General features: G+C 58.9%; 1 protein-coding gene across 1 annotated transcript in view; it reads left to right on the top strand.

Annotated features, from left to right (window-relative positions):
- Positions 1 to 15,309, top strand: part of GPC1 (glypican 1) — a 26,743-nt gene continuing 11,434 nt past the window's right edge. The window contains exon 1 of the mRNA XM_006893433.1: positions 1 to 166. Coding sequence (XP_006893495.1) covers positions 1 to 166 — 166 coding nt within the window. The remainder of the gene's footprint in view (positions 167 to 15,309) is intronic.

Raw genomic sequence — 15,309 nt, 5'->3', positions numbered from 1 at the left:
ATGGAGCATCGGGCCCGCGGCTGGTGGCTGCTGTGCGCGGCCGCTGCGCTCGCCGCCTGCGCCCGCGGGGACCCGGCCAGCAAGAGCCGGAGCTGCAGCGAAGTCCGCCAGATCTACGGCGCCAAAGGCTTCAGCCTGAGCGACGTGCCGCAGGCGGAGATTTCGGGTGAGTGCGGCGCCTCCGACCCCGTGCCCCCGGCGCTCCCCGCGCTGCCCAACCGATCGCTCTCCCGGAGCGGAGTCCCGCCGCTGCCCCGGCTCCGAGGGCCTGCGCCGCCTCCGCTCCGCGCCGCCGCCCGGCCCGGCGCGCTGCTCGGCTCCTGCTCTCCCGGGGCGTCCCCGCTCGAGGCGCTCCTGAGAGCCGGGCGGTCCCTGCCCGACGTCGGGCGGGAGAGCTGACCCGCTACGCCGGCCGCCCGCGCCGCGGGGCTCAGGACTCTCGCGTTGCCAGCCGCCACAGGCTGCGCCGCGGGGATTCCTACCGCGTCCTCAGCGAAGGTATCCTGGGCGGACTTTATAAGAGCCCCCCAACCCCAGTGCCTGGCGGGAATGGGGACCCCAAGGAAATCGGAGTTAGCTGCGCGCTTCGCGAGGAGAGGCAAGGCCTCCGCTGCTGTGAGCGGGATTCAGCTGGGAACTTGTGGCCGCGTGGCCCCGTCCCCGCCTGCGCACCAGCCCGCCGATGGCCTGCCTGCCGCGCTGGGCCACCGGGCGAGGCGAAGGCCTCAGCAGGTGGTGGGCGCTTGGACGCGCCCTGGCCATGGCGTGTCTTTGTAAGAGCGACCTTCCCATCCCGCCCTTCCCGTTCCGCGGCGGCCTTGGTCTTGTGTCCTGTATTCCCCACCCCCTGCCTCACAGGAGCTTTGGGCCAAAGTGGGCAGTGAGGGGGGAGCAGGGGCGCCCCTGTGGCCGGTGTCCGTAGGGGCTGCCAGACCACAGGCCTTACTCTTCAACTGCAAAGTGCCGAACGCACAGAGGGTCAGCACGGGGAGCCTGGGGCTCAGACCAGTGCCTGTCCTGTCCTCGGGGCTCCCCCAGCATGAAAGGGGCAGATGGGGGCCGCACACTGGGGCTGAGTTACTTCTAGCAGGGAACGATGCGAATGGGGGTCCCTGTATCAGCCTGGTGATGATGTGGCCTGTTGCACAAGGAGGGTGTCCTGCCTGCTTTCCGGGGGCCCTCCTACTTCCCGCCCAGCCTGCAGGCTCCTCAGTACTGGGCCCCAAAGCCTATGTCCCTCACCTCTCCTGATGTGGGCTCTTCAGGACTGTGGTGTTTGCCGTCACTCGAGCTGAGGTGTGAGTGGGGAACAGCCAGACCTTGGCTCTGCTATACCACTGTCTCTGCTCCCACAACACCCCCTACTCCACCACCTGCCCCCTCACGGCACCTCTACCCCTCCACCTGTTCCTCCAGGGTACCCCCAACCCTCTGCCTTTCTCCTCACAGCACCTCCACCCCTCTACTGGCCCCCCTACCCTTCTGCCTGTGTTCCCACCCCTCTGCCTGAGCACCTCCACCCCTCTAATGGTCCCCCTCCCCTTCTGCCTGTCCCTACACAACACCCCTGCTCCTCTGCCCTTGCTTGAAGCTACAGGTCTCTCTCTTCACTTAGAGAAGGGAGCTGGGGCAGCTGCCTAGGATGAGGAGAGCGAGCAGGGCAGGTGGCGCCTGTGTGGGGGCTGGTCCCTGTGTGGGGCAGGAGTTCTGTCCTTTCTGGGTGAGGGATAGAGGACTCAGGGCAGGCAGACCGTGTGGAAGTCTGTGTGTGTGTGTGTGTGTGTGTGTGTGTGTGTGTGTAAGTGTGGCCGCAGAAGTTGGCCCCAAGCTCCCTGAGGCGGCCTCTGCAGTCCCCAAGTCGCCTGCCAGACACTGCCGGACACTGGTGCCCCACCTCAGACTGTGCTGCCCAAGTGCTCCAGGCAGGGTCACCATAGCAGGCCCTGCCCCACCCCAGTGGTGACTCGACCCAGGGCCTCTTCTCCCTGTTACAGTGCACCCAACGGGGTCCCACAACTTGAGAGCACCTGCTGGGGCCCAGAGTGCGGAGGTGGGTGCTGGTACCACCCGGGGCGAGGGAAGGGGTGACCTTTGTCCAGTACAGAGCCCAGGAGCCTGGCCTGGTCCCTCCAGCTTGGCATCGTTCAGCCCGTCTCTGCATTTGGGGCGCCCTCTGGTGGCCCTGCCGCAGAATTAGCCTGATGCTCCTGACCAGAACTCGGCCTGAGTGGGACCCGCAGGGTCCTGCTGCAGCCACAGGGCCTAGTGCGACGTGCAGCCCAGGGGCCTTGCCCATTGAAGAGGGGCTGCCAGTCACTGAGCCCCACAGTGTTCAGTGCCGAGCACTGAGCCCCACTGCTCATCTGGATGGCCCAGCCAGGCCACGGTGATGACCATTGTACCATCTTACAGATGAGGGCTTGCACTTAAGGGCTCACCCTCAGGGAGGGATGTAAGGTACAAAGACAGCACAGAGCAGGTGTGTGAAGACAGCAAAAGAGAGACACTGTCCAGAGAGACACAGCGTGGAGAGCCTGAGTGAAGGGACATTGTACGGAGGGACGACATGGAGGGACATTGCACAGAAGGCCTGCGTGGAGGGACATTGCATGTGGAGGGCCTGAGTGGAGGGACACTGCGTGGAGGGACATTGTATGGAGGGACGACATGGAGGGATGTTGTACGGAGGGACGACATGGAGGGACATTGCACAGAAGGCCTGCGTGGAGGGGCATTGCGCGGAGGGCCTGAATGGAGGGACATTGCATGGAGGGCCTGCGTGGAGGGACATTGTACGGAGAGCCAGTGTGGAGGGCCTGCGTGGAGGGACACTGCACGGAGGAACACTGCGCAGAGGGTCTGAGTGGAGGGACATTGTACGAGGACCTGCGTGGAGGGACACTGCTTGGAGGGACATTGTGCAGAGACCGGTGTGGAGGGACATTGTATGGAGGGCCGGCGTGGAGGGACACTGCGAGGAGGGCCGGCGTGGAGGGACCCTGCGTGAAGGGCTGGTGTGGAGGGACATTGTGTGGAGGGCCTGAGTGGAGGGACACTGTACGGAGGACCTGCGTGGAGGGACACTGTGGGGAGGGACATTGCACAGAGGGCCTGAGTGGAGGGACATTGCATGGCGGGACATTGGGCGGAGGGATGCGATGCGCAGTGGTGGTGAGAACAGAGTGCTTTATGAACACACAGGACACCACCCCAGGGGCATTGCTCGGAGAGACAATGTGTGAAAGAGCTGGAGTGGAGGGACACTGGGCGCTAGGAGCTGATGCACAGCCCTGCCGAGACACACACACCTGCAGCAGGTCTGCACCTCTGCCAGGAGTGTGGCTTTTGGCCCACAGGTGTTTCCTGAGCACCTGCTTGCTCTGGGTCCTGTCCACCCCTGTTGTGCTGGCCCAACGCACTGCGGTTCGTCAGTCCTTTTCTTGTTTGTCTCCGGAGCAGGGATAACATCTGTCTAAGTGCTCGTCTCAGGGTCTATGGTCAGGGGCAGGGCCTGTCCCCTTGGGTCCAGGCATAGGGGTATCTGCCAAGTATTTCCCGCACACACACCCTGGCACAGAGCATGCCCTCCTGCAGTTGCAGCCTTCTTGGCAGGAGGTGCGCAGTAGGACCTCTTGAGGAGACTGGCCCTGCGGCCGGAGGACAGGGAGGTGGAGAAGGTACGTTACTGAAAGCATGAGCAGGGCAGACGTGCTTGCTTCTGTGTCCTGGGAGCCGACCCAGAGGAGATCATGGGAGAGTGTCCTGAGAGACTAGCGTTGGTCCCAGCTGTGACTGCCCCTGTTCACAGAATGAGCTTCTCAGTCCCCAGGGGCTCAGTGTGGCTGGCGCCCCTGTATAGCCTGGGCTTCCGGCCATCCGGCTCCTGTCCCTGCGCTGCACAGGGAGATGACAGTTTCATCATCCTCAGCTCGAGAAGAGCCTGGCTCCATCCTGTGGCAGGGGCATGGGAGAGGGACCCAGGGCCACCGGTGTGATTCAGTGTCCTGGCCCTTTGCTGGATCACACAGCACAGTGGACTGTCCATCTCCTCTGGGTGGCCTGCTGCTCATGACCCTTGTGCCACTTGGGAGGATTATGTGGAGACCCTTAGCCTGGGACATGCTCTCTCCCTAACCCCCCAAGTCCCTAGATGAGTGTTCTCTCAGCAGGCGGTGGCACCCCCACATGCAGTCAGGTGCTGGGTGAGGATGGGGAACCCCACAAGTGGACAGCTTGCTAACTTCTGCACCATGGAGCCAGTCCCAGTGAGGTCAGACATGTCCCCACGCACCACCCCGGCTTCTCACGGTTCCAGCACCATCTGCCCTGCCCCTCCATGAGTCACACGCCTCTACTGCTGTGGTCACACAAACTTACAGGCAGTGCTGATGACTGGGGTTTATGAGGACTCGATTACAGTTCTTCACTGAGGACTGCCTCTTCTTGGGCGTGGTCCCGAGTGGACCTCTCTCTCAGGGTGAGTGTTACAAAGCTCTTTCAGTTCTGCCGACGGTGTGCCGCCCAGCCCCCCGGAAAGCCTAGGCCAGAAGCTCAGCTTGAGCTCCGTGGGACTCAGACCCAGTCACTCCCTCCCACACTGCTGTGTCTCCTGCTCTCTCTGCTCCTGTCACCATCTCTCTCTCTGTCTCTTCTATGATTCGTGCAGGAGATTCTGGATCAGTGAAAGTCTCAGACTCCGGTTCTTTCTTTGTGATGCAGTGTGCTTCCTGTTTTCTGCCGGACAGGATGGCGAACTCTCTAATAGCACATTGCGTTTTGTACATGTTATCTGCATGTTTCCACCTAAAAGATGCTGTTTGCCTTATAATATTAGTGACCTATCCCATCTGGTTGGTGGGCCGCAAATATCTAGTATTTGAATAGTCCTGCCAAGCCATACAAAATTCTACCAAGTTGCTAGGAGGGGTTATTCCTTGGAGAGGGACATCGTGCTTGGAAAGGTGTAGAGATGACGAAAGAAAGGGAGAGCTTCAGGCAGATGGATTGTACGAAGGCTGCAGTGTGTCAGATGAGGTGAGGATGGTGCTGGACAGAGCAGTGTTCAGATCATTTGTTCACAGGGTCGCTGTGAGTCATACTCTACCCAGTGGCACCTAACAACAACACGTCATGTTCATAGGTTTTTGAAGACCTGTTGTTTCAGAAGTGGATGGCCAGTCCTACTACTTAGTTTGGTACCTCCACTGAAATCTGTCCGCTGTGGATGACCTGGCTAGTATTTGAAATATTGGTGAAATAATGCACTATTTCAGCATTCTGCAAGTTACTTCAGTACAAGCTGACAGGCAAATGTTGGACTTGCTGGACTCACAAGAGCAGATGACAATCAAGTGTATACACACCTAACCTGTAAAATAAAACATGCTTCCCAACACAACAAAAGGATGGAGAAACCCTAAAAGCAAACCATAAATACAAGCAGGCGTACAATATGGAGGTGCCCCTGATTCCAGCCCTGGTCTTTACAATTACTTCTTAATTACATCTAAAAGTTGGACAGTGAATAAAGGTGACAGAAGATTCTGAATTATGGTGTTGGAGAAGAGTACTCAATATTTCACGGGCTGTCAAAAGCACATACAAATGTGTTTTGGAGAAAGTGCAACCAGGGTACTCCTTGAAAGCATGGATGGTGAAGCTCTGGTTTACACACTTAGGGCATGTTATTAGGAGGAACCGGTCCTTGGAAAAAGACATGTGCTTGGAAAGGTGGAGGGTCAGTGTAAGACAGGAAGACCCTCAACAAGGTGGATTGACACAGTGTAACAGTGGGCTCAAGTGTATCAGAGACGGTGAGGATGGGCGGGGTTATCAGAGAAGATGGGGCGGGGTTATCAGGGTGAGGATGGGCGGAGTTATCAGAGGGTGAGGACGGGGCGGGGTTATCAGGGTGAGGATGGGCAGGGGTCCAGATCTCTTTCGTGGGGTCACTGGGTCATAGTCACCTTGAGGGTACCTAACAACAGCCAAGTCATCCGAGCTGTGAGGCCTTGTCTGTAGATGGTTGCCCCACTGACCGGAGTCTACTGTCCGGTGCTTTCAGCCCTCTAACTGTCCAAAGTGGTGATGGGCAGTCTTGGCTGGTGTGGTTTAGAGCCTCGGCTGCAATGAGGGCCACCTGCGGGTTGGTTCCTAGGCAGCGTCAACGAGTGGAGGCCATCACGTGTGCCAAGTTGTCCCCTGCGATGACCCACAGAGCCGTGTTGACTATATTGTAGCACCCCGTTTTGCAGATGAAGAGAGGAAGCCCCTCAACAATATGGATTGACACCGTCCAAAAGCGGCCTTGAGTGTGTCACAGATGAGGACAGCTCCGGGGAGGGCATGGTTCAGACTTGATGTTCAGAGCGTTGCTGGGAGCTGCACTCAGCTCGATGGGACCTCAGAACAGCAAGAAGCCAAGGCTGGAGCGCTTTGTCCAGGGCACGTGCCCACAGACCTGGGGACTAGAGCCTCCACCTTAGTCTTTCAGGTGCTTCCTGCTGTCAGGTAAGGCCGGCCCAGCTGCCCTGTTTTGGCCAAACTTGTGGAGACTTCATGCCAACTCTCTCTCCCTCTTGGAAGTCACTCCCAGGCTGTGAATCAGAAAGCCAGGGTGCAAAGCCTGTGCTCCCTTGTCCTGAGGGTCCTGTGGGGCCCCCATGGTGGGAGCTGGACGAACCACCCTGGGCCAGGTCCCCAAGACACTGCTGGGCAAGTTCAAGCACGGACTCTGTGTAGCTTCCACCCGCCACCGTGCCCATGGTTGGGAGGCTGGTGCCCCATGGTGCCCAGAGGTTCCCTGGAGAGCCAGAGTTAGTGCTGTGGGGGTGAGGAGAGTGTGGGTGGTGGGTGGTGGGTGGGCTCAGACTGTCAGGGACAGGGCTGGCCTTGGATAGAGACAAGCCAGGCAGTCAGGACAAGTCTGTTCTTGTCTGAGGGAGTCCGCACTGGACCCTCCGCAGGTGGGATGTGGAGTGAACCTCAGGCATGTGTCAGGCGGTGCTGGGCCACTGTAGGGTGCGTTGACCTCCTTCTAGGGAAAGCAAACAGCCCAAGGTCAGGGGGCTGGGAGTTGACTTTCCAGACACCACCGGGCCTTTGTGGCCCTTCCCACCAGCCTGTATCTGAGAACAGGTCCAGGCAGGTACTTGGGTGCCAGGGTGGTCTGAGGGGGTGAAGTGAGGGGTGGGGCATCGGGAGACAGCACTTCTAGCCCCACCTACTTCCAAACTGAAGGCCCCACCTGGCCACCAGGTGTGAGGGCGGGCTGGGTGTCTCCCTGCACCAGGATCTGCCACCCCTCAGTGTGTGGGGAACAGAACCGCTGGCCTGCTGCCCCTCAGGGTATGGGGAACAGAACCGCTGGCCTGCTGCCCCTCAGGGTGTGGGGAACAGAACCGCTGGCCTGCTGCCCCTCAGGGCATGGGGAGCAGGTGGTGTTGTCACCTCTCAGAACATGAGGAGCACCCAACTGACTCGTCACCCCTCAGGGCTTGGGGAGCAGGTCCAGCTGTCACCCCAGCTGACTCACTCCTCCAGCTGATTCACCCCTCAGGGCATCAGGAGCAGAACCCTCTGTCCAGCGGGAGGGCCGCGTCAGGTGTGCCGGACGGACACTGTCCTCGGCTGGAGCTGCAGCATCTTGTGAATCCAGACGCCCTCCTGTCCTCTCCCCTCCCCTGCCGGCAGTCTCCGCCTCCGCCCATTAGCCCTGTCTGGCCGCCTTCCAGCACAGCACCTCCCCCAGGACCCCCAGCCCTAGTTTCTCAGAGCCTGTCACAGCAACAGTGGCTGTGAGGGACAGGCCTGGAGACCATGGGGCAGGGGCCTCCTGCTTGGGAACACTGTGGTTGCGGGCAGGTCTTGGGGACCACTCAGCAGAGGACAGTGCAATGGGTACAAGACTCAGGGTGGTTTTGGGAACAGTAAGGAGGTTCCCACTGGGCAGTGCCTGTCTCCTGGCGCGGTGCCCACCCAGAGCTCTGTGCTCATTTGTGTTTAAATGGTCCCTGGGTCCCAGGACTTGGCAGGGTGACAGGATGGCCCTGGGGCTTCGCACACTGGTCAGGTCCCCAGGGCCAAGGCGTTCCTGGATGCACTGTTGTGCCTGCATCTCGGAGGAAGCTGATCCCAGGACAGGCATGTCTGCATGTGGGGTCAGGGCATCTGCAGTGGGGCCCAGCACAGTGCTGATGGACAGGACAGGGACAGCCCAGAGACAGAGGGGAGGAAGAGGGAAGCTCTCCTGCTCCACCTCTCCTTTTCACCTGTCCCACGGCCTCAGGGCCTTGTCAGCGACTCCTGGTCCACTCAGGCAGTGTCCGATGGTCCTGCTAGATTCCCTGAGTGATCACGCACCGCCTGCTCCACCACTTTGTCATTGTTGTTAGGAGCTGTCGAGTTGAGTACGACTCAGAGTGACCCTCTGCACAATAGCTCTGAACGCTGCTCTATCCTCATCCAATCTCAGTCTCTGACACACCTAACCTCGTTACCACAGTTACTATGACAATCCATCTCTTCCTCTCCTGTGCTCTCCTCGACCCTTCCAAACATATCCATCTCGAAAGATTGGTCCCTCTTGGCTACATGCCCAAAACATGTGAGACAGAGCTTTAGAATCCTTGCCTCCAAGGAGCAGCCTGGTTTCACCCTCTCCAGGACAACCCTGTTTGTTTTCTTGGTGGCCCATGGTATGTTCATGACTTTTTTCCAGCATCACAACTCAAAGGTGTCGATTCTTCTTCTATCATCCTTGGTCATTGTCCCCTCTCTGATGCATAGCAGGTGATTCTGAAGACCATGGCCTGGATCAGGTGCACCTTAGTCTCTAGACTGGCAAAACTGCTTATTGTGCTAGCAGAGAAACTGAGTCCCAGCAGAGTCTGCAGGATTCAGAGAGACCAGGAATAGGGGTCCCTGTGATGGGACTCTGTCCCCGTCACTGGCCCTCCAGCCACCATGTACTGAGAAGTGCCTTCCTCTCTGGCTGAGTGCCAGGTCTCGTGTGGGCAGAGATGACACGTGAGGCGCATGGAGCAGGGAACAGGTGCACTCAGGGCCGTGGGAGTGACCACAGGAGCCTGACCTGGAGGTGCTGGACACGTGGCTCACGGTGTAAGGGTGAGGTTGGACATGAGGACAGAGAACTGGTATCAGAGCCAGGGACATGGACTCCCACAGGAGCACAGAGAGTGACCGCAGCCGAGGGAGCTCCTGGGGGCTTGTCCCAAGGGCGTGCGACCTGCTCAAAAGGCACAGCACTCTGCTGATCCCAGCGTTGGGACCACCAAGGACACAGGCTGGGGAGCCAGTCAGGCTGGCTCAGCCTCCACCCAGGCTTGTCTCCTCCGCTGTACCCAGCAGGTCGGAAGTGGCACCAGACACGTGCCCACTGTCCCATCTCATCAAGAGAGTCAAGGAAGAGTTGTTCAGCACGTGTCACAGGACCTTCATTCTTCTACCCATCCATCCATTCTCCATTCATCTATCAGTCTGTCTACCCAGCATCCGTCCATCCATCGTCCATCCTCCCACCTCTCTGACAACTCCAAGGTTCATCCAATCATTCACTCATCTGTCAGTTCATTTATCCATCAGCGTGTGCCATCTATTGACTCCTCTCCATCCATCCATCCATCCATCCATCCATCCTTCCTTCCTTCCATCCATCCACCCACTGTCTTTCAATTCATTCATCCATTGATCCACCCTCCTATCCACTTGTCTGTCCGTCCACCCGTCCTTCCTCTCTGCATTAATCTGTCCATCTGTTTCTCTATCCATACATCCATCTCCTCTCTCTGTGTGTTCCTCCCCCTGCTGTTTTATGGGTACAGGTGAAAAGCTGTATTCCGTACCCCCACAAGTTCAGTGTCAAGGGAAATTCCAGCTGTCCAGGGCCCAGTGGGCAGGACCTGTGCCCTTGGCCTTGCTGTCCCACCTTGGTTCTAGGATGATGAGCTTGAGCAATAGTGCTGCCCATCATCTCTGAGGACGAGTTCTGCTTGGCCCATTGTTAGTGGTCACCTCAAAGCCCTGCAGAGGCATGTCCTGGGGTCAGCATTGGTAGGCAGATCTTTCGTCAGTCAGTACACACAGCCGGAAGTTGTCCCCAGACACTCAAGACTGTGGCCAGGGTTCTCTGAGCAGCTGAGGTCGGTGATGGCCTCTGACTGACCCACATGAGGGGCTGTCAAAAGACATCTCTGTCAGGGAACATAGTGGCCACTAACTGTCCTCTGGGGCGAGCCCAGTACCGTGTGTGAGTGCAGCCTTGGTGCCTGCTCCCCCCATGGAACAGGTCCCCCCACCCATGACCATCTGCGGCCCCTGGGGATGAAGCTGATGCCACCTGCTGCCAAGATTGGCTCAGGCATTTGCATGATCCCTGTTGTCATGGAGCTCGGGACACACTGGACCAAGAGACTCTTTTAAAGGGACAAGCTCTCCAGTGGCCTGACCCTTTTCTGCACTATACCCCCAGCCTGAGCAGCTGCCCCAGAGACACTCGTGATGGCCAGGCACTTGTCTGCCAGTGCCCACTCTCGGGCAGACACCCACTCAGGGCTGGTCCTGAGACCCAGAGGTGGAAAGGACACGAGGTGGCCTCAAGGATCTCCTAAAAAAAAAAAAAAAAAAAAGGATCTCCTACTATTAAGAGGAGGCCATGGGTCAAGTTCTCCGTCTGCTGAAGCCCCCCACTAAGGGCTAAGGTGACCACTCCAGCCAGGGTCCATTTCTCTAAGGTCATTTTTTTTGGTGGCACATGATTAAAGGGGGTTTCTGGGCATTTGATGAATGCAGAACCTTCCAGAACAGTAAAGGCCCCCCGAGGTGCCAACAGCCACCCCCACAAGAAGAGAGCTCAGGGCAGGATTGTTTTGGGTCTGAGGGCAGGTGGCAGGGATGAAGGTACCCCTCCCTTCAGGGCCCAGGAGAAGTCAATTCTGAAAGTGCAGGGGACCCAGAGCACAGAGTGTGAAGGGGGGCCCTTCCGAGGGTGGGGACTTCATAAGGTTTGTATAAAAGGGACAGGGACAGAATTCAGGCTTGTCATGGGCAAAGATGAGAGAAACAGGACATCCATCGTTGGGCATCTCCAGCGAATGACTTCTAGTTCTCAGACTGGTCGCCAGCAGCTGGTGTCCCCACGTCAAGCACAGAGCAGCAGGCCAAGCAAGGCTCGCTCACACACACCCCACCTGGGGACCCCAGCCATGCCAGCCTGCCGCCAGCCCTCGTAGAGCTGCAGGACGCTGACTGCTGGGCACCACCATACGTTCCCTTTATGGTCCTCCATGTTATGTGCTGAGGGTCAGACGGTAGGACCCCCGCCCGCCAGTGGGGAGCATTCTGCTGTGTCTCATTCTCAAGTGCCTGCTAGAGCCCAAGACGGGGTTCAGGGCAGAGACTGCAAACCTCGGGCTGGGCACCCACACGCAGGGGACACTGAAGGCAGCCAGTTACTGTGGCTGTGGAGCTGCGCCCCCTCCCCGGGGGTGCAGGGCGGGCTTTTCTAGCCCGTCACCAGGCATTTCTTCTGAGGCACTGGCAGCACCGCCGAGCACAGGTGTCCATCTCGCCGACTGGGCAGTGCTGGTCTCCATGCACGTAACCCACGTGTGTCATCACAGCTGACTCCTGCGGGTCTCCTGGGGCTCATTTTTCAGAAGGCGTAGATCACCAGGCCTTTCAGAGATCCTTTGGGTGGGCTTGACCCTTCCACCTTCCAAGACCTCTCACAAGCAGAGCCCTGGGGGCCGGAGACACTATCAGTGGGAGGCTGGTGGCCAGTGCGCACAGCCCCTTGGGCCCGACGTGTTATGACAAGTGGGTATGAGTCTGTTGTTTAACAATAGAACCAGCATGAGGTTAAACATGTATACAAGTCGACATCCCCGCTGTAAGACCCTTAACTGGGAACCCAGGCCAGGGCCCTACGGTGAGGCCAGCCCCGCCTCTCCACTGTGGGGTGAACCTTGCCCCTGAAGTCCTGCCACTCGATGGCTGTGGCCCTAGGAGGTGGTTTGGTGTCTCTGGGCCTCAGCTGTGTCCTCTTCAAGGGGAAGAGGACGACTGGGTAGCTGAGTCTGAAGGCCAGTGGAGGGCCTGGCCGGGAGCGCTGCCACTCCATATCTTCCCCATATTCTGCCATGAGCCTGGCCCTCTAGCCACTGGCTGGGTCTGTTGCTGGCATCATCCTGGCCTCTAAGTAAGGCTCAGCTGTGAGGCCTCCCAGGTGAGTCTGAACGGAGCAGGATGGGCCACCAACAGGGAGTGCCGTGGCCGGGTCTCTGGACCGCGCAGCTGGATCTCTGGAGGATAGGCTCCAGTCTCCTTGGAGGCCTGGCTCTCCCCTGACAAAGGCTTCCAGCTTGCACATCTGCAAACTAGCCGTTGTTGTTGTTGTTGTTGTTGTTGTTGTTGTTGTTGTTGTTGTTATGTGCTGAAAAGAGTGGATCCCTCATTCCTGCCTGCTCAGGACCCTTCATTAGAAGAGCAAGCTGGCTGTGAGCCGGGAGGCCTCCTGCTGACGCTTGAAGGGCGAGAAACCCCTCTGGCCAGCAGGCAGGGCCTCTGGGGTTTCCTGTGGGAAGGGACTGGACAGATCCCCGCCTGCGTCTGGGGGTGGCTGCTCACCCCTCGGATTCATCAGAAAATAGTAAAGGTCTGCAGGAGCGCCTTGAGACACCCCAGTTCCCCCAGCCAAGTCTGACCCTGGTCAGGACAGGGAGCCTCTGGGTGTGGGAAGGAGTTCAGTGTTTGGCAGCAGGCCTAAGACGTGTGACTATTGGATGTCTCCAGAGCCTCGGTCTTCCCGTCCATCAGATGGGAAGGACTGTAGCCACCGGGTCCTTGAGATCATGCTGGTGAACTCCGGTCCTTGGAGGCGAGCCACTGTTTCTCTCAGGAAGCTGAGAGGCACTTACTTCTCCTGCTGCCAGCCTGGGCAGGGCCACAACTCTCAGGGAGAGGGACGGAGGGAGGGAGGGAGAAAGAGCGCGCGTGTGCGTGTGTGCAGCACGCTCATGTGGGGGAGGGAGAGAGCGCGCGCGCATGCACGTGTGTGGAGAGGGAGGAAGAAAGGGTGTGTGTGTGTGCGTGTGATTGTGCACGCTCATGTGGGGGAGGGAGGGAGAAAGTGTGTTTGGGGGGGTGCACGGGCATGCTCGTGGTGGGGGGAAGGCTATGACCCCAGGCGAGCTTCTCCCCAGCCGCAGCGCAGGTACTGTATTCGGGAGAACACAGGCGGCCCTGCGAAGTGTGTGTCTGGGATGGAGCTGCCTAGCAGGGTGGTGGTTGTCTGTAGCTGACCCTTGGTTCTCAGACGTAGTTAGCCGCAGGGGAGGAGATTGCCCATCCTTCTCCCACGGAGCAGCTGGTGGATTCCAACTGTGGGCCTTCAGGGTTGCAGCCCAGCTTCTTGCCACCAGGCCACCAGAGTTCCCTTAGCGTGAGCGCTATCATTTTAGTGTGAATATCACATTTTTACACACCGGGCAACTCCCTCTGGTATCGGTCCATTCCCTCGTACTGTTAACCTGAGTGCATTGTGAGGGAAGGTTGGATGGGTCTGGTGCTTTAATGTCAGGTTACAGCAGACACTTATTAGTGTGAGTGTGCCCAGACAGCACGCCCAGGCAGGACCGTGGGCATTTTGCACTGAGAAGTGCCCCTTTAGCTGAGATGCAGGCACCCTGGCCACTCTGTGATGCCCGGGCCAAGCTCAGCGCCCACTGAGCCCACCCCTGGTGGGGGTGTGGACCAGGCTTTGGGGTTGCTGTGCCGGGGCGGTGGGTGATGCCTGCCTCCTGAGCCATGGGCATGTCCACTCCTGTCCCAGCTCTGCCCTTCTGCTCAGGAATTCCCCAGAGATCAAAGTTGGGGCCGCCCTTCTCTGAGATGAGGAAGTGGGGGCTGGGTTGTTCCACACTGCAAAAGGGTCAGCCATGCAGACTTGGCAAAGGCCTCGGGTTTATGCCCCTTTGTGGACAACCCCCTCCTCAAGCAGCGGTTTGAGACACATGGATTAGATTTTGTAATACCCTCTGCTGCTCTCTCCTTGTTCCTCTAGTGCTGGCTTCAGGGGAGCAGGTCTGAGACCAGCGTCACTGCCGCCGCAGTGATGGCCACCAGCCTGGCTGTCTCGAGTTCTGGGACAGCACGGCACAGTTTTCGTTACTCCAACCCAACCTGGCTTACACCAGGTCCCGCTCTGGGCACCAGCCAGGTGCAGCAGGAAATGGAGCCTCACTGCAGTTTTGACAGGGAGGGAGGGTGGCTGCTGGGACTGCAGAGAAAGGACAGACACTGGGCAGATGCTGTAGCCTGAACTGGTCCTGGAGGGGCAGGAATGGTAAGGGCCAGGTGCCAGATGGCCAAGGAGGGGTCATCAAAGCACCAGGGCTCCTACCTTACCCTTAAATGGCCAAGGGACTCACTAGGCCCTGAAGAGGGTGGTGTGAGAACTGTCAGGTGGGATGACAGCTTGAGGAGCCACCTTCAGCTACAGCTTCAAACCAGCCAGGCCATCAGACCCCCAAAGCACCCTCAAGCTCGGTAGCCTTCCCAAGGGGTCCTGGGAGCAGGGACCAGGCCCTCAGAAAACAGCCCATGAGTGACCCCGATAAGAGTGTCAGCTCATCACCTCCCCTCCTGGAAGCATTTTGTTTGAGAGCTCCATCAGCTGGGCTCAGCACTTACTGACCGAGAGGCTGGCACACAGTACCGCCTGGGTCAATGCTGGAGGCAGGCAGGAGAGGGCTGCTGATGGGTCCCAGAAGCTGGGTGGAGTGGGCAGAAGGTGCATCGAGAGAAAAGGGGTTGGAGTAACAGCCAGCGGCAGGTGTACAGGTGCGACCAGGAGTGGTTGCTGTTTCAGACAAAGCAGGTCAGGATATAGAAGAGGTGATAAGGGGGCCTGGAGGGAGGAAATGGTGACCTGTGAGTGCCCAGATAGCAGTGGACATTGGTCCTCAACAGAAAAGGAGACTACCAGGTGACCACTTTTCAGCCCCTAAGAACCTGAACGCAGCCCCTCCTTACACACGTGTCCAGCCCTGTGCAGGCTCCTCTGAGGCTCAGCCATGGTTCTGGGAGCCCCTGGGCCCGAGCCAGTGCTGCAGGGGGGAAAGGGGCCCCCTGCACGCAGGGAGGAGGGCTCAGGCCAGGCCGTGGACCCGTCAGGGGGCTCACACGAGGCCTTTTTCGCGCTGGCGGGGTGACCGTGGCCGTGGCCCGGTGCGTGCAAAGCGCAGCCTGCAGTTTCCACGGAGACGCGAGCGAGCGCGGGGCGGGCCGCGG

This window comes from Elephantulus edwardii, unplaced genomic scaffold (genome assembly GCF_000299155.1).
Source record: "Elephantulus edwardii isolate Elephantulus edwardi_28Jun2011 unplaced genomic scaffold, EleEdw1.0 scaffold00127, whole genome shotgun sequence".
Taxonomy (NCBI): domain Eukaryota; kingdom Metazoa; phylum Chordata; class Mammalia; order Macroscelidea; family Macroscelididae; genus Elephantulus; species Elephantulus edwardii.
The sequence above is the reverse complement of the archived record's forward strand: the minus strand, read 5'-3'. Positions and strand labels throughout refer to the sequence as shown.